This window comes from Colletes gigas, unplaced genomic scaffold (genome assembly GCF_013123115.1).
Source record: "Colletes gigas isolate AHSC1104 unplaced genomic scaffold, ASM1312311v1 Colletes_gigas_Sc00005, whole genome shotgun sequence".
Classification (NCBI taxonomy): Eukaryota; Metazoa; Arthropoda; class Insecta; order Hymenoptera; family Colletidae; genus Colletes; species Colletes gigas.
In genome coordinates this window covers 6135390-6154623 of record NW_025106634.1, presented here as the reverse complement: position 1 = coordinate 6154623, position 19234 = coordinate 6135390, and the positions used below count along the sequence as shown (strand labels likewise).

At 33.2% G+C, this 19234-nt stretch overlaps 3 protein-coding genes across 5 annotated transcripts; 2 read left to right on the top strand and 1 right to left on the bottom strand.

The window, feature by feature from the left end:
* The first annotated feature begins 73 nt into the window (after positions 1-73).
* LOC122395159 (LITAF domain-containing protein) lies at positions 74-1834 on the top strand. Of its 2 annotated transcripts, none has more exons than XM_043392533.1 (4): positions 74-206; positions 698-843; positions 941-1097; positions 1172-1834. In XM_043392533.1, the coding sequence occupies exons 2-4, from the start codon at positions 729-731 to the stop codon at positions 1275-1277; spliced, it is 378 nt and encodes a 125-aa protein (XP_043248468.1). In that variant the 5' UTR covers positions 74-206; positions 698-728; the 3' UTR covers positions 1278-1834. The 2 variants fall into 2 exon arrangements, with proteins under 2 accessions (XP_043248468.1, XP_043248469.1); XM_043392534.1 differs by lacking the exon at positions 74-206 and adding an exon at positions 217-395.
* A 711-nt stretch (positions 1835-2545) lies between these two features.
* Positions 2546-6694, top strand: LOC122395118 (pyruvate dehydrogenase phosphatase regulatory subunit, mitochondrial). Of its 2 annotated transcripts, none has more exons than XM_043392474.1 (15): positions 2546-2684; positions 2748-3014; positions 3126-3338; positions 3424-3587; positions 3646-3809; positions 3893-4076; positions 4145-4350; positions 4426-4741; positions 4912-5069; positions 5146-5294; positions 5362-5569; positions 5646-5735; positions 5823-6002; positions 6079-6279; positions 6453-6694. In XM_043392474.1, exons 2-15 carry the CDS (start codon positions 2764-2766, stop codon positions 6666-6668), a joined length of 2700 nt encoding a protein of 899 aa, XP_043248409.1. In that variant the 5' UTR covers positions 2546-2684; positions 2748-2763; the 3' UTR covers positions 6669-6694. The 2 variants fall into 2 exon arrangements, with proteins under 2 accessions (XP_043248409.1, XP_043248408.1); XM_043392473.1 differs by having other exon boundaries at positions 2603-2666.
* Positions 6695-6826: 132 nt separating this feature from the next.
* LOC122395108 (CCR4-NOT transcription complex subunit 1) lies at positions 6827-18529 on the bottom strand. Its single transcript, XM_043392439.1, has 18 exons — positions 18040-18529; positions 17266-17478; positions 16716-17150; positions 16328-16624; positions 15304-16247; positions 15067-15220; positions 13986-14987; positions 13407-13730; positions 12973-13335; positions 12609-12899; positions 12285-12527; positions 11788-12204; positions 10035-10298; positions 9672-9889; positions 9386-9592; positions 9175-9301; positions 7562-9090; positions 6827-7481 (listed from the first exon to the last, which is right to left on the bottom strand). The coding sequence occupies exons 1-18, from the start codon at positions 18139-18141 to the stop codon at positions 7403-7405; spliced, it is 7209 nt and encodes a 2402-aa protein (XP_043248374.1). The 5' UTR covers positions 18142-18529; the 3' UTR covers positions 6827-7402.
* Positions 18530-19234: the final 705 nt, after the last annotated feature.

The window sequence follows — 19234 nt, the reverse complement described above, 5'->3', positions numbered from 1 at the left end:
ATGTAGAGGCGTACTAGGCCGTGTAGGGCCGCCATATATGAAACTTATGCTACGCCATCTATATACGCGCATAAGAATAATTTGCTATCTTTCTCATGTTTACACTTCAAACTATTGAAACTATAGACATGGAATACATATTTAGATATTACTCACACATCGCCTAAATAATTACCCAGTGACCAATTTAGTATTATTTCGTTAAGGTAGGCGGAACTTGTTATAATATACGTTGGTATAAACATTAATAAAGAGCCGTCAAATGTTATTACACTTTTATTCAAATAGGCAAAGATGTCAATTGTGACATTAAATTTCGCAATCAGTTCACGTACATTCATGAGGCAATCATTATTATTACTTTTGATAAATCATTGTATGCGTTAATTCGTACTGTAAGTTACATTTAAAATTGAATTTTGATGGTTCAATTCAGTTTTAATAATTTCACAAGAGAAATTATTTTCATTTTACTTGTGCATTTCATTATTTTACAATGTTTTCATATTTTTAGGTAGTGTACACAAATTTACAATTAAAAGACTAATTACAAAACTTTAGAAAATTATTTTCTTTATATCCTTTTATAATATAATCTATATTAAAACTTATAATTTTCAGTACTAATAAATATGAAATAATAACATTGCTGCTATTATTCATTGTTATGTAGTTACATAATCATGTTTAATTGTAGATACTCTATATATAAATAGTACAGGACCATTATGAATAAATCTGGGCCACCACCACCTTATGAACCACCTCCATATGCACCACCTGGTTATTCAAATACAATGGGTGGTGTTCCACCTGCTAGCCCTTTTACACCTGCAGAAACCTGTATGTTTATAACAAATATATGTTTTCTATTATGAAATTTAATTTAGTTAAATATGTTAAGCCAATCGATTCTTAAAGAGTATTTATCACTTTGTAGATACAAATGGTCCAGTTATTGTTACAACAATTGTTCCACTTGGACCAGGATCAACACATACAATCTGTCCACACTGTCATGCAGAAATTGATACTACAACAAAAACAGAGCCTGGCATGATTGCTTATATATCTGGTGTTGTAATTACATTAATGGGGTGAATATAAAGATGTTTTTTTCAAATCGACGATCTAAAAGGTTCAATGGTTTTATATTTATGTATTTTCACAGATGTTGGCTGGGATGCTGTTTAATTCCTTGTTGTATCGATGAATGTATGGATGTTCATCACAATTGTCCTAACTGCAAAGCTTATTTGGGCCGTTACAGGAGATAAAACAACATGATACTAGAATTGATATTTATTGCATTTCACTCTGCATCAATTTTGACATTGCATTATATTGTAACACGCACGTACTATGAACATTTGCAAACATGCACAATATATGAAATTTTCACTTCTTATGTATTAAGAAGTATTTGCAATGTTTAAGCCGAATGTATGTACAAATGAAAATTTTGTTAATAACTTCGTTTGCACATATACAGTGTCTAACAAAACGTGGTAGGGGGTGGACTATGAAAAAGTGTGAGCAGAATGTAGAGTAGAATTTGTTCTGTAAACCTCATTCTACATTGCAATTTCTTCTTTCATGAGAAATTATCTCCTACTTATCAGTACTAGATTTCGGAGGATATGAAGTATATGAAGTATAATTATATGAGATAATTACAAAAATATTTTCGGCGATACATCGCATTTTTTATGTACACATAAAAATTGATACAATATTTCCCTCTTTCTAACTTGCAGTAATAACTAACAGCAATTACTTTTGATAAATACTATTGAAAGTCTATTTTTTAAAATGATTAAGAATAATAAATTTACCCAGTTTGTATCTGTTTTTATGGAATTTTATTTAATAAATACTAACAATGTATCAAAAACAATGTGTATTATTATTATCTGATAATTATAACAATTTGAATAAACGTAAATAAAATTCCGATATTTTTTACATCACACTTTATAAATAAAATTTAATTATTGATGTTAATGACTACTTGGTATACTACTATTTGTTATTTTTATTTGTAAAACTATAAATAGAATTTTGTTAATATCACTAATTAGTAATATATAATATTTAATTTTGAAATATTTTATTTATTTCACTTATTTTTGATAGACGATTTAGGCATTCTTATCTTTTTATACCTTGGAAATATTTTTTTTAACAAAAATTACAAGATACGAATTTTTTATTAAAATTCTGGTTTTAAATTATTTTTATCATAATATTTTAATTTACAATATATTTTTCTACGAAAATACTTTATAATATGTTTCAAATTGATAAACTTGCAGTATTAATCACTAAATAGACTGATGTTCTACGTAACCTTTATTGTCTGCACTCATGCAGAATAAGCGTTCAGTTTTTTAGTATTTTTAAAAGACGATTGTTATTGTAGATAATAATTATATTTAATTAAATTTTGGAATAATTTGAACTTCGAATGGTTACTTACATTCAGCATTATTTTATTACGAAAAAAATTATGATGAGAATATATAATGTCTCTCAAGTCATAAGCTTACATTTCGAGTATTAATTTTCAATTTAACGAAGTCAATTATATTTCACAATAAATATGAAATAAGGTTTACAGTGAATATATACTTTGTATTTTGTGATAATCTAACCTTAATAGAAATGTAATTATTTATAAACACGTAAGAATTATGAACATATTAATATACGTGTCAATTTTATATATAAATAATCACAATTTTTAGATTTATATTTATTATAATGTGGCATAATCCGAAGTCGTTTTGTACTAAATATGTAACAAAATGGAGCAACTTTGTTTTTTATAATCGTCAACGGGTAAAACACAGCAGTACAAAATCTACTTTAGTATCAAACGAAGATGTTGATGATCCACTTCCTAAAGATGCAAAAGTCATTATTTGTGGAGGTGGAGCTATGGGTGGTGCTGTTGCTTATCATCTTTCGCTTATGGGACTAGGTCCTCGAACAATTATTATAGAAAGCGGCAGGTAAATATTCTTCAAAGTGTATTCCTTAAAGATTTAATTTTTTCGTAATTATATAAAAAATATCATGAATTTTGTATAATTTATTCATCCATTTACTTTATTTCAATTTAGAATAGGAGGTGGTACAACATGGCATTCTTCAGGATTAGTTGGAGCGTTTAAACCAAGTTTTTCACAAGTCAAACTTGCACAGGATAGTATAGCATTGTATAGAGAACTGGAACAAAAAGGTTTATCAACAGGCTGGAAACAGTGTGGAAGTCTATCCATAGCACGCACGAGAGATCGTATGACAGTATTTAGACGAATGAAAGCACAGTCTATGTAGGTATCATTTGTAAATATATGAGTCTTAAGTAAGTGCAGGTATCAAAAAGACCATGTAAAATTATACCGTATTAATCTTCAGATCATGTAATATTGAATGTCATTTGGTTACACCAAAAGAAGTACAGGAAATATGTCCATTATTACGAGTGGATGATTTAGTCGGTGGATTATGGATACCAGATGATGGTGTAGGAGATCCATATCAGATTTGCTTAACATTAATAGGAGAGGCAAAAAAAAAAGGTACAATTTATTATGAAGATGAATGACCATAAATATACATAGTTTTTAATACTTTTAGGTGTTAAAGTATTTGAAAACTGCAAAGTTACAAAAGTTCTTACTCAAAATGGTAGAATTGAGGCTGTAGAAACAACGCGCGGCACTGTTCAATGTGAACATTTTGTTAATTGCGCTGGATTTTGGGCACGTAATGTAGGTAAATTAAGCGAGCCGTATGTAAAGGTTGGTATCCTGCAATAATAGTAATTATTTTTAAATATATAAGAAAGAATGAAAATTTTTTTTTAATAACGAATCTTTTTTAGGTGCCCCTTCATCCTGTAGAACACTATTATTTACACACAAAAGCTATTGCTGGATTAGATCCCATGACTCCTGTTGTAAGAGATTTAGATGGGTATATTTATTTTCGAGAAAATAATGGTAGGCTTTTGGCTGGAGGTTTTGAGCCTATTGCAAAACCAGCATTCGAAGATGGAATAATACCTGGTTGGATATAAATTTTTATACACGATTGATTTAACATTAACGTGAATCTAACATAAATTGCATTTCAGAGTGTACGGATGAAAGATTTTTACCGGAAGATTGGGACCACTTTCACATTTTACTTGAACAAATGTTACATAGAATTCCGGATTTAGGAAATGCAATTTTGGAAAGATTATGCAATGGCCCTGAAGCATTTTCTCCGGACTGTAAATGGATAGTCGGTGAAGCGCCAGAAATACGTAATTATTACATTGCCGCTGGTATGAAAACGGTAAATAGCGTCAAATTAATGATCGTTTGATAATAGAATAGATATAATTTAAATATATAAGCATAATTTTCATAGGTGGGTATATCGGCAGCTGGTGGCGTTGGTCGAGCCACTGCAGAATTAATAGTCAATGGTTCGACGTCTGTAGATATGTACGAATTAGATGTATCGCGTTTCTTAGGCCTTCACAACAATCGCAAGTTTTTACGCGATCGAGTAAAAGAAGTTCCCGGGATGCATTATGGATTGCAATATCCACATCACGAATTTAAAACAGGTAGAAATTTGAGAATGTCTCCAATTTATCCAAAACTTCGAGAAGCAGGTGCTATTTTTGGCCAGGTAATGGGATATGAGCGACCAACCTGGTTTGATTTAAATGAGGAAATCGGTAGGTATATCACTTTTATGAAATATATTGAATTTAAAAGTGAATATTTTATAATTCAAAAATCAAATATTTCGGAATTATTAAGTGCTGTATAAAATGTTGCTTGGTAATTTATTCCTATTATAAAAAAAAAAACTGGATTTTATTATACAGATTGCTTTGCTACACAGATTTGGAAACGATTGATGGATTCCAAAGATATAAGATAGCATATACAAATTCATTTAGCAAACCGCCATGGTTTGAATCAGTCTCGAAAGAATATGCTGTGTGCCGTGAAAGAATTGGGCTTAGCGATTATTCTTCTTTCACTAAAATTGATTTGTGGGTAAGGTACATCATTATAGACATTATTTAGAATTATTATCACAATAATTAATCATGTGATTTATGAAATTTTTTAGTCAAATGATTTGGAAGTAGTAGACCTGTTACAATACTTGTGTTCAAACGATGTAGATGTTCCGGTGGGAAGTATTATCCACACAGGTATGCAAAATCATCGTGGAGGCTATGAAAATGACTGCAGTTTAGCCCGCATAGCACCTAATCAGTAAGTTACCAAAATAAAGTACTTAAATTATTGAATATGAGATATAATTATTTTTTTAATGTTTAAGTTACATGATGATCGCTCCGACTATACAACAAACTCGCTGTAAACATTGGATCAATCGTCATTTGCCTGCTGATGGCTCAGTTGCAGTATCTGATGTGACATCTGCATATACAGCAATCTGCATAATGGGCCCTGCAACAAGGCAACTATTGTCAGAATTAACAGACACAGATCTTAATCCTAAAAACTTCCCATTTTTTACGTTTAAGGTATTTATTATTAGTATTATATTGTATATAATTTTATATCTTATACCTGTTATATGTATAATCATTCATACGAAAGGAATTAGACGTCGGACTTGCAAATGGAATACGCACAATGAATCTAACTCATACTGGAGAACTTGGGTATGTTTTATATATTCCGAACGAAGTAAGTATTCTGTGCTTAAACACAAAATATTTTATTCTTGGCTATTCTGCTGCAATTATTTATAATTTTTATATTATGTATTCACAGTTTGCATTACATGTTTATACAAGATTGATAGATGCTGGTGCTAAGTACGGAATAAAACATGCTGGTTATTATGCAACACGAGCGTTGCGAGTAGAAAAGTTTTACGCTTTCTGGGGCCAAGATTTAGATACTTTTACTACACCTTTAGAGTGTGGAAGATCCTGGAGAGTAAAACTTGATGTGGGTGTTTCTGAAATTTACAAAGAATATTAATAAATTAGTATTGATAAATATTAATAAATTATACGTTTAATAGAAAGAAATGAATTTTATTGGAAAAGAAGCGCTCTTGAAACAACGCGAAGAAGGTGTAAAAAGGAAGTATGTACAGTTATTATTAAACGATCATGATCTTGAATTGGACACATGGTGTTGGGGTAATGAACCCATCTTTAGAAACGGAGAATATTGTGGAATGACAACTACCACTGGTTACGGATTCACGTTTAAGAAACAGGTATTAACATAATATTCATAATTATCTATTAAACGTGTATACTTATAGATCCGTGATATTAATTTACCATAATAATTATTATTGAAAATTTTTTAAAAAATTCAAACACTACATCAAAATTGCAAAATATGTATTGTCTTATGTAAAAAATAAGTAATATGATCGTAATGTAGGTTTGCCTTGGATTTATACAAAACTTCGATTCGCAAGGGCAACGACAAGAAGTGACAAACGAATACGTATTATCGGGAGATTATGAAGTAGATGTAGCAGGTATAAAGTATCCTGCAAAATGTCACTTACATAGCCCTAATTTACCAACCAAATTCCCTGATAAAGAAAGGGACTCCTATCATGCAACGCGTGATCATTACCTTGTGCGACTCTGACAATATAAATTTTGAATTATGTACAAATAATGTATATAAAAAAAAATTTAATAAATTATTTAATAAGTGAGAGTTATAAATTACTACTTAACACTTAAAACAAAGGATCACGTAAACCACGTTTTAATTAATCAGCTTTATCTTCTTTCGTAGCTACAATTCTTAAAAAATTACATCAATGTATACTAGTAATTATGTACTATATTACAGTTTTTCCAAATGCACCATACATTCTGCATGTACTCCCTAAATGACTTATGTAGCACAACATATTAATTTTGGTACTGACTCCATATATCACTTACTCATAATACATTTATACTCAGTTTAATCTACAAAACTCACTATTACTTCTTGAACACCCTTATCTTGACTTACTCTCCTTCATTATGATACGCATTATACTGACATTTGTGCTATAATATTACAATGTCATGGTAACATACGATTTCAAGTACATTGTTCGAAAGACACGTTTTGTGAGGTTGAATGTTCGTTGCTTTTTGATCGATGCAACAATATTTTTATTAAAATATTAACATAATAGTAGTCTTACTTATTCTAGATCAATTGATACACTTAATATACGATTATTTAGTATCTATCCACCAAAAGTTAAGCCCAAAGTATAGTACATCTATTCGTACATTAACAACTTTTTACACGCGATTCTTATTAATTACGTTCCTTCGTTTTACTGTACATAAATCGACAATGAAAAATAAAGCGTCCTATCACTCTGGGATTTCTGGTTCCGGAGTGGGCTGCACTTGTTTTTGAACCATACACGATCGAGCTACTGACTCGAATAATCTGAAACAGTGTAAATTGAAAGATGAAACATATGTTAGAAGACGATACCATGAAATTTTCTTAACATTATGACGACTTACTTTTCAATTTCTGGTGCACAGTGAACAAACTCGTGCGTCCAGAATTTGTAGGTTGGATTTTTAATCAGTTCAATGAAGGTAATAAGAAGACCCCATGGATGAGGTCTGTTCACGATAAGTCTTTCAAGAAGAACTCTCGTGATTTGTTCTTGTATCGCTTCGGTATTAGCTTCAGCAAACAAGTACAAAAGTGTGCAACTGAAATAATGTGTATGACTATTGGGATATCGAAGTTGATTCGCAATTGCATTTAAGAATAAATAACGCCCTTCTGTATCAAGATCGACTGCTAAATTCTGGAATATATCCATATGTGCAGAATGTGCGATAGTAGACATATTCGGTGTGTGTCCTTTGCTACGAATAAAAGCTATAGCTTGTGTTCCAACATAAAGTACTAGAGCATTCATTAATTGAATATTATAGCGTACGCCAGCTTCTTGTGATACTTGTAAATTACTGCGAAGTTCGGAAAGAAAAGTGACTGGAGCACGTGCTTTTAGATACGAATCAAGTTCCTTTTTGAAACTGAGAGGTTGTATCATCGACGCAAAATTGGTCAACACTCGCGGAGCGTGTGCTATTTCTTGTAACATATCAACTTTCAGGTTTGGTGTAAATGGATCTGGCAAGCGCATATTTCTTGGAAACGCACTTAAAATAAGATTCCTCATCTGTATACAATTGGGTGGAATTACATCGCAAAATCCATAATGATAATCACAAAGGAATTCCGGAAAATCGTGTAATAATACCAGTAATACTCTAAGTGTTCCTTTATACAATAAAGTAACAGGCTTTGCAAGTTCGGCATTTCGAAGATAAGGGGCAAGGTATTTGAACAGGTCAATTAAAAGCTGCGCGTACATTCCCCAACATTTCTGTTGCGGCGTAATCGCGAGCATACGTCCAATGAAAACTCTATGTGAAACTAGTTCTAACCAAGCGTAACAAAACCCGGAAGCTTTGGCTGGTCTAAGTATATGCAATGTATGACAGAAAGCAGTCAATACTTGATAATTCACTGCTTCTAATACAGGCTCGGGAGCACAGAGCTCCAAAAAGAGCATAATGAAGATTCTGTGATAAGGTAGTTGCTGGAAATCTGTTCCACGTATCTCATGATCCTGCAGTAGTACACCGGCTACAATTCCCAGAACCTTGTTTAGCAAATTAATCTTTGTATGAGTATTTGTACTGTCCCCAGAATGTTTCACTAAAAGCGCGACCAAACGGACAAAAGCATCCAATGAATGGAAACACTTTGCACGAACAACCGATGGAGCTACATTTGTTTCGGCCAAAGCACGATAACATAGATCAACACACATTTGAGTGCTCAATTTAAAGAATCTTGTTATGAGATCATCGGTTTTTAGAATTCCATGAATGTTCATTTGATGGACAAACATTCCGAAAGCTTTTGTAGGATCACGCGCGTGTGTCGGGTTATGATGCATTGTAACCCATTCGCGTAATAAATACTCCGTTTTTTCCATCAATCCGGGTGGATCATCGAAATCACGCGCCTGCGAAGAAAAAAAGCCAAATAACATGTATTGTAAATATACACGTTTGTTCTTGAAGTCTCAAGAGTCGCAGAATTTACTTACTCTCACCTGCAGAATTCCAGAGTGGATATGCGCCGTCGGTCCAGCGGGTGCTCTGTCCGCTAATACACCTGGATCATGATTGGCGCGCAACGAATCTATCAAACTTGTTAATCTGAACAATAAAATCCTGAAAATATATAAAACCTATTTTATGTATTTGTGAACTAATTCCTACGTTGATTAGTAATACTACATTGAAATTAATAATAACCCTTCGGGCGGTGCTCTATGATGCGCCATTCTAGCTAATATCTCAATAGTGTGGAACAAATCCGATTCAGTGACGTGTGTAGTTTGTCTTTCGTCAATTAAATAAAGCTGCACCAACTGCATAGCAAATGCTGTTGCCATAGCATTTCCAGAATCTATAGCTTGAGCCAAAGCTAAGTCATATTGTGGAAGACTAATTAAATGAGATCTGAAAATAAATAATTTGTTTGTATTTGAATGTTTCAGTAAACACCGTATTTGGAAATGTTTAATAAATAACGATATACCTTATAAGATAATCGACAGCCTCAAAATTGTATCGAAATTCTTCTCTACATTCTGTTAAACAACGAGTGACGTGTTTGTTTGTCCACTGCATACCATAAGCACGTGGATCTTGAAGACACTTCAAAATACGTAAATGAAGTTCTCTATATCGCAGTATAATTTCAGAATCTATCACACCGCTTGAAATTGTAGGACCATCTAATAGTCCTTCTACAGCCTGAAATTCAAGATGGATAGTTTGCAGGCATGCTGATCACGTGTGATTATTATATTTAAAAAATTTTTAAATATCAATTGTTCGCATCTCGAAGCCGAATAGATTACGAAATGGTAAAAGATCCTCTGCAATCTAAACAACTTACTTTCTTAAGTAATGTCATAGCAGCGCCTGCATCTCTTGATCTTCGTGTAAGGATAATAGATTCTAGCAAACTATGAAGGGCGCCATGTTGCGGAGGAGGTACAGCTGGGCCCATCGCAGCAAGTAATACTTCAACTTCGGCTGCAAGCTTTTCTAACATAGCTCCAACTTCATCGTTACTTACTGCTGCCGCGTATGCAGCTACCTGTTGTGCAGTTGCTACCGCAACTGCCGGATTAGCGGCAAATGCAGTTACAGCAGGTTCCTCCAAGAAAAAAAAATTATTTCAAATATATAACAAACACTATGGTACAGTAAAACCTCGTTAATCCAGATTAATTGGATGGAAATCTATTTAAAAACTGATAAAAGATACAATTTTTGTCAAGTTTTGTTTAAACAGACCTCTGCTGCAGTTTTTTTTAATTTGAATAGCTCTCACAGTTCTTAGATGTTTATAATATGCTTGCAATTCTTGATTTGATAAAGAGTCCACACATAATTGATTACAGCATCAGTGCTATTTTTTAAAGAACTAAAAAGTTGTTTTTCAATTGTAAATTCTTTTGGTTTATCTAGTGCACTATTTGATACTTCTTTTATAGCAAATGCCTTAACAATATCTACAATAATTTCTTCCTCGGTTAGATATTGAAAATCAGGGTCTCCTTTATTCAGTTTGAGCCAATCTTGGATATTTTCATTTGTGGTTTCAGTGTCTCTAGCTGTTCCTAGCACAGCCTGAAAGACTTTATCTCGTAAAATTAGTCTGTCATCTAATTTTTTTCAAACATCTGCGTATCCGTATAAAAGAACCTATTACTCTGAATTCTGTTTACTAAAGTCTTACTCTTAAAAGCAAAACTTTCTAATAGACACCAAGCATAAAATTTGGAGTCTGAACGAGATATAGATGTAGACGTCAAAGGATTGATCTGATCATTTGGAAATTTTAACTCTTCCCTCTAATGTCTCTTTGTGGTATGAATCAGGCATTTTTTTAGTTGTAATATACAACAGGTAATATGCATATGTAGTCTTTTAATGCTGTTAGATTCTTAGCCTTGCCGATAGCAGCAGACTTCATCCAATCTGTCATTTAAATAATTTTTTTTTTTATTTTTTCAATGTTTGTCTATTTGATACTGTCATCATCATTAATATTAAAATTTTAAATACACGGCTCTATAGTTTCTTCTTGGTTTATAATGCCTGACATTGTCTGTTGTACAATTATTAAATTTTTCAGCTAAAAACAGCATTTTTAAATTATTCTATCACTATGAACTTATTCAGGATAGTTAAAATAACATGTTTTCTTTTTCCCCCATTTTGTTTCTTCTTGAAAAAAGATAATTATATAAAATATATTAACTGATACGTGTATAAAGAAATACACAAATGAAACGGTATAAGTAATAACATCTGCTCCATTCAGAGTTAATAACAATACTAAATAGGAAGGAAAATTTTTTACTAGAATATAATGTTTGTTCCATCAATAGAGTAACTTGTCTGTCATTTTAAATCCTGCAGTCCTGCGTGCCATGTAAAATATGAACTTTACCAAATTAAATGTGTCCAGATTAGCGAGAATTTACTGTACTCCAGCACTCAAAATATTTTGGCTGTTTGAATATTTTAATGCCGAGGAATTCGTCTTTTAAGTTACGAATTCTACCGTAGTATCCGACATTTGGATTAGCAAGGCTCTACTGTGTAAGAATTAGGAACGTACGGTGTAAAACACTTACTGTGACGGGTTTTGGCATTAACAGAGCTTGCGTATCGCGTTCTGAAAGTGGCAAAAATCCTGGAATATTTCTTGCAAATTCTTCATAAACAGCCATTTGTTGAGGTGTCACACCTCCTACTTTTAATCTAATTTGCTCAGGCATTCTCTCTGCTTGATATTTAGCTAAAGAATCACAGTATCTTCTCCCTTCCTGACGTGCAATTTTCCGTAATTCAATCTCATTCAGTAAACGCTTATCCATTTCTGGAATAGCCTTTTCGATAGCAGTCTTCTGTACAAATGCACAAGCAAGCTCCATGTTGTCAGTGGCTACTACATTAGCTGCTTGTTCCGCGAGTTCTTTTTGCTGCGGAGTTGTGCCCATCATTGCGGATAGAAAGGCTTGTTTTAAATTTGTACTAATTGACGCCAGAACCTGAAAGAATGTATAGCAAAGGATTATTACACAGGAATCATAGAATCAATGTATGTATATAAAAGTTTTTAAAAACTTACCTGATCACGGCAAGTGATCATAGCCATTCCAGCAGTTAAGTTACGAACCATGTGTCTTGCCGCTGTTCTCATTCGAACTTCCTCTGGATCTAATGCAAAATCTTTTCTTACAATTTGCTCACTAGTAGTTAGAGCTATTTTAATCGAACGGTCAACAACAGGATGTATCCATTCTTGAATTGCCCTTTCAACAGCTGGGCGAACGAATTGCTTTAAATGCGGGTGAGTTTGGAACAATGGAAGCTGAAATTTGTATTAATTATAAAGGATATAGTTAATATTATGTGAGAATTAAATAAAAACGGAATAAACATCAATTTATACCTGATTATTAATGGTGATATGCTGAGAAATGTTAGCAATGCTTGTTACGGATATATCCATATAGTTGAAGCGCGGTTCTGGTGGACCAGTAGGCAAAGATGGCGTTGTATTTGCAGGAGGTGCTTGTGAAACAATTGTTCCAGTTGTAGTAGGACCAACTAATTCTTCAATAGGACCTTGTGTTTGTTGCTGATTGTTCTTTGCTTCAGCTTTCTTATTAGGATGTGATAATTGATATTCTAAATTCCGTAATTTTTCTGGATCCTTCAAATAAAGCGCGGGCTTCAATTCCTGTGTAAAATAATAATAGGATTATTAATTTTGGTATATAATACAAGACAACATTTATCGCTAATAAACTCACACCAACATCGATGCTTAAATTCTTGCAAAGTACTTCAATTTCAAATTTTAAATTTAATTTTAAATCAGGTTCTTGATGAAGTTCTGCCAATACATTCATTATTGCCATTGTCCAAGGATTAGGTGGACGAAACACCCGACTTTTTGCGCAACTTTCAAGCACTTTAGCAACAAAGGGAACTACATAAAGAAGTTCTTGTTGACCTTTATGATATGCTTCAACAAGCAAACTTTTTAGATCTATATCAATTTGTAAAATTGGCCTATTTCGGCCTAAAGTTAACATTCCTAACCAGTGACCTAAATTTTTTAGAAGCGATCGATCAGAAAAATTCGCTATTCCTTTGTCACTTCGTAACAAAACCTGCAATCAAAGTAAGGAATAACACAGATGCTTTAAAAATAATTGCATGCAAAATAAAATCCTTCAAATACCTTTATGTTTCTAAATGTTTCCCTAGTAACCATTTTATTTACTTCAGGTAACTTTAAACAGTCCAAAAAATTTGAATACAAGGCATGGAAGTTTAGTTCTATGCTTGCACGTTTCATTACTAGATACTGAGCCATCCAAGGCCAATACTCTTCAGTGACAATTTCCCGAATTTCATCACATTTTTGCTGTAAATTAAGCTGGCTAAGATTGTTGAAAATGAATGCTGTTTTATCTTGTAAAGCCTCTGGTGGTGTAGTAATCTTTTCCTCTTTATCTGTTGCTACTAATAATGTATCAATATTTGTTGCATTGGCAATTGAAGGCTAAAATTAAAAAGAAAAATGATAAAAACTATAAAAATAGTTATACTATGTAACGAATAATTTAATCCTTTCACTGTTTAATAAAATTATGAAATATGATTTAAAAAATAATTACTTTTTTTTTAGATTATATTTGTTATAAATAATCCAGAAAAACATGTTGCTTCTATATTTTTTTTGTAGCGTCTTATGTGATGAATTCTAAAGTATGGAATATACAGCAGGAGGGTTCAATAAAATTTAAATTTTACTTACTCTAGCTGAGAGAGATGTAGTGGGTGTCGTGGACGATTTTGTTTGAGTGGTACTCGTCGTTATAGTTGTTGTTGTGATAGTTTTATATGGTGTTGTAACAGGTGCTAACATAGCTGCTAAAGTTTTTGGGAGAACTGGACCTTGAGGTCTTGTAGGAGGCTCCTGCCCCTGTAATCCATATTCTATGTACTCAATTAAATGAGGTGGGAACTCACTGAAATGCTGAATTGCCCTGACGTGCTCACAATATGTTTGGTAGTCTTTTAAACGACTCTTGAAACGATCCAAAGCTGTTATGCCAAAATAATACATCTTGCTGCCTTCTGGTTTCCTAAGAGCATCCAAAACAAATCTCAAAGCCAGTCCAAGTGTCATGTAGCTATTAACTAAGCCTTTTTCAATGATTCCACCAAATAACTGTGCCGTGATTTGCAATTCTTTATCGGGATATTGAGGGAAAAAACGATATTCCTCGAATAAATTCCGTAACATGCAATTAAATACCTCTCTTTCTCTTTTACTACCAGAATCTTGGAATTTTTTTAACATATCAAGAACTTCGTCAATTGATAAAGTAGGATGTGGTGGATGATTGTATATACGTTGGAAATAGCTATTCGCTTCATCCTCAATTTCTTTGGAAACATTTTGTGTCATATCAGGAAATAAATTTGAAGTTTCGGGTATTCTTGCTTTCTCAATGCCCGTTGGTGGACCAAGACGACCTAATCCTCCAATCGTTGTACTACTAGGGAGAACAGATGGCCCTTGTGTACCAACTGGCCCTGAATGCAACTGAGAAGATAATGGCAACATTGGAAATGGACTTGGAGAAGGCCCCATAAGGCGCGAAGGTGAACCAGGCGCTGATACCAAAGGTCCAAGAGCACCGGGTAAATTGAACGCGGAACTGCTTGGTGGTCCAAGACTGGATCCTAGACCCATAGATGCAAGACTTGAACTCAAGTTCCCAAGTGGATCCACTTGTTTAGAAGAAAATAGCTATAGAATTAAATAGAATGTGTTTTCATATACAGTAAAATATAAAAAAAAATTGTTCATACATAGTTCTACTAGTTACCTGTCCGCTTAATGTAGCTGGATTAAATGGCTCTAATCCCCGATGTCTTAAAACTCCTGGTGGTGGGGGCCTACTCATTGTAGTTTTACTCAACATTAAACTGCAGTTTTGTACCATACCCATTATTGCCTCGGAACATTCTTGAGAAACACTCCTTTGAAAGAAATATATCAAAAATGGAAAAGTGTTCTCAAATGTATCAAATTTTTTATTTAAAAATTTACACATGAGACATACCCGGCGCACACTTGTAAGCAAGCAAGCATAGTTGTTAATGTTTCTTGTGGAAGTTGACTTGCTTTTGGAACTGTAAGATCTTCTTTTATTCCAGGTCCCATTACTTGAGGACACCGCCGTTGTAAAAATTTTACACAAGCAGTAACAAAAACCTCTCCTTGTTCTCTGATTTTATCTGTTAACCACTTTTCTAATTTTAAATATTCTCTTCTTGAAGCTAAACAAGCTAAGTCAATAACAAATGGATATGACTGAGCAGTGAGCAAATGAGTCAATGCTTTAAGGTCTTGAGCAACATCAAGAATACGAGACAATCTTGTTTGGTCGTGATCTCCGCGTATGTACCACTCTGCCATAGCATGCATGATAATAGATTTTATTTTAACAGTATTGCCATGCCATGCGTGATGCAAAATGACAGCAGAGTTTGGATGATTTCCAAGAAAAATAGGCATTAATGTACTAAGTAATTCTTGTCTCAATATAGTGATAGGAGCATTAATCTGTAATAATGCCAATACAAGGACATCAGGACAGTGCTGAATGGGCCATTTGAATATTTCTTGAACTGGTCCGTACAGTCCTCTTTCTGCCATGTGTAGGAGCAACTCAACTACATTTAAGGATCTCCAAGTTTGTGCTTCCTTACTGTCACTTTCCGGTGCCGCTTTTAACACATCAACTGTCACTGAGTGATATGGATAATCAGCGAAGCAAAATATATCGGGACACTTCAGAATTTGTTGTACTATAGAGAATTGTCCTTCTACATTGTCCCAATGACGATAAAAAAGTTCTACAGGAAACATATCTGGTGGATATCCTTGATGTTGTAATCCCATCCTCAAGCCTGTGATAAGTAAACTCAATCCCTGCCTATCTTTAATAACAAACTCTGCATGGTCCAATTTAATTATCACATCATTCCAAGACAGTGTAGATTGCTGAAATAATAATACAGCTTAATATTTAATTAACACGATAAATTTAGAATACCATAATTATATCAACTATTACTACATACAATTTCTTTTAAAGCTTGAATAAAGATTTCAACATTCCATGTACCAGGAGCAGCATTGTCAGCAGACTTTTCTTTATTTGCATCTTGTGCAGCTCCTGAATTACCCCAAAATGATTGTAAACCTCCAGCATCGTCAAGGTTATTGCAGCTACGTGCCATGTGAGCTAAAACTCTTGCAGCACATGCTGGAGATATTTCTCGAGCACCTAGGCCAGCTAAGGCTGATCGACATTCTTCAACACTGCTAGTAAATCCATATCCTAATTCCATAATCAATTCTACTAGAGAATTCCCATCCTGAAAAGCATACATTATATGTATTCTAAAGATTAAAATTCGAAGTTTAACAAAAAAAAACTGCACAATGACAAACATTAATTTATTTTACCATTTGATTAACAGCCATGTTTAATTCAATTTTGGCTTGCGGAGTTTCCCCGTTGTCTGGATACAAGAGTGGTGCTAGCACCACTGGTACCAGCTCACGGGGAAAATCGCGCCTTAAATTCTTGAGAAATTTTTCTTTTGCTTCCGATGAAAGGCCAAATTGATTGGCTGAGTGAAAAGCCTGTGATAATATAAGATGTAGAACTTCAGGCAGTGAATCGTGCAAACCTTCCTCGTGATGTTTATTGCTCGTCTCAGAGTTAATATAATTTTTTATCAATTCAGGTAACTGCTTTTGTACGTGCTCTAGAGCTAATGTACAAATTTCAGTATTCTCAGAATGCAGCAATCCAATTGCGAATGCAACTTCTTGTACCAAAGTTAAACCAAGTACCTTTTTCAAACGTAAAAAAAACTTTGGCGATGGATTCAAAGTCTGAAAAAGTGAAGTTAATTAAAACTAATTTCCCAAGTATTACAGTAAAGAAAAATTTTTAATATATGAAAACTTGTTATGGTAGTTTAACCTAAATAAAAAGTAGAATAAAAACCTTTTGTTGATGAAGTGGGTGGTCTATAGCAAAACACAGATTAGAAATAAAAGAGGGTTTGCTAAGAAGATTAGTACACTCTTGCTTTAGAAGTTGCACTTGAAAATAATCTTTCGCACTTAATTCTGGTGGCTCGCCTGTTGAAAAATCGATGCACGAGAGCAAAGAGCGCAGCAAGTGTCTGTCTGCCTCCAGACCCTTCCACTGCACCAGCTAGAATACAATGTGTTTTAAAATAGACTGAACTATCATATATTGAATATTTATATAAAAGGAAATATATAAAACACAAACTCTGAGGTATAATTAGATTTTTAACAATAGAAGTGCGAAAAGGAAGGGTTGTAAAAATCATTTCAAAATAATGCGAAGCAAAATATGTATTTAAAAATTGATTTAGTTACTAAATAACTATATTATTATTATTATTATGGAGAGAGAAATGCGTGTTGAGAGACCTAAAAAAGTTTCATCGTTCGAAATGATACGTTGGAACACAGACAAATCACGGAAAGAGGCTAAGTTCAAGGTGTATTTCATGCCGCATGAATACTAAATTATCAATAATTATTAATAAATATTTATAGTTGTACACAAATTCGTGCATTATTTTTTCTATAAAAAAGTTTGTCTTAATGAACAAAATTAAATGAAATTGATAAAAATGTTCAGAAAGCATATTGCGCTGTTTCGAGGACGGCGTGTGATGAACAGAAAAGTGGAAGGGGTGGGCATAAGAGATGTGTAGAACAACAGGTTTTTTTGTCTACTTACAACTGATATTTCTTGGCAGCTGTCCCGAAAATTTTTCTTATTTAAATTCGCAACCAAATAACTGATTTGTGACAAAGTAAAAGACAACGAGTCCAGGTTCATAGTTCCATGAATACGACCTCGAAAGCTTCAAACGTGTTTGAAGCTTTCTTCGGTATCCACGAATTGCCTCCCCGGATTCTCTCCTCGTTAAAAGCATGAAAACTACATTGGCACAGTCCTGCGACCAACATCGGGATTAATATTTTGAAATACAATTTCAAACTAACGTCATGGCGAGCACAACAAGATAATACTGAAAACGTAACACCACTTCAAGATCACACCATACAATCAGTCACACTCTACTGGTCTCTTTTTCCATTTACTTCAGTAGACCTCTACTTCTACAAGACAGCCGGTTCAGTGTTTCTTTGAATTACCACTAGAGTGTGTTATATGTTATACAGACACACTAAATCTATCTATTAAATTTTTGACCTTTATAATATTAATTACAATGCAATGGTAATACATTTTTGTCCTAGTTACAAGGACGAATAATATATGGATTTGATTTTGTTAAAATTAGAGACTGTATATGACAAACAAAATTACATTTGCTATTTTTTGATTAATACTAAAGACAAGCTGACCAACGTTACTACTATCATCTTTTGGATCTAGAAGGATACAAAGTTTACTAGAATATGGTCCAATTAACAATAAACTATAAGTTATTAATTCAACCAAATTATAAAATTGCTTCGCGTTTAAGTTTAAAATAGATTATCCATCGAAGAATTCAATTATTAATTATTAAATATGTATCGTTGCATTTTGATATTGAATATCAGTATACCCAGACATTACTAGATCCACGATGCATAATTAGTATTGTTCATATTTTATTTAAATGACGTACACAAATAATAAAATGCAGCGATACATTTTTAATAAATAATGATCTGTTTACGGGATTGATTACCTGTTATAAAGTTTAAATAGCATCTAGGGTTTCATTCACACGCTACTAAAACAATCCCTCTTACTTTCCTCTCATACAGCATAAATTTGTATCACTGAGCATCGACAATTTCGATCATTTCATTTTCATTTACATTAGCCTGCAATCAATGTGGTCAGATTTCGCATAATTGAGTGCATCGACAGCGACACTAGTAACGACGAATTTCGTTAGCGTTTAATAGAGACA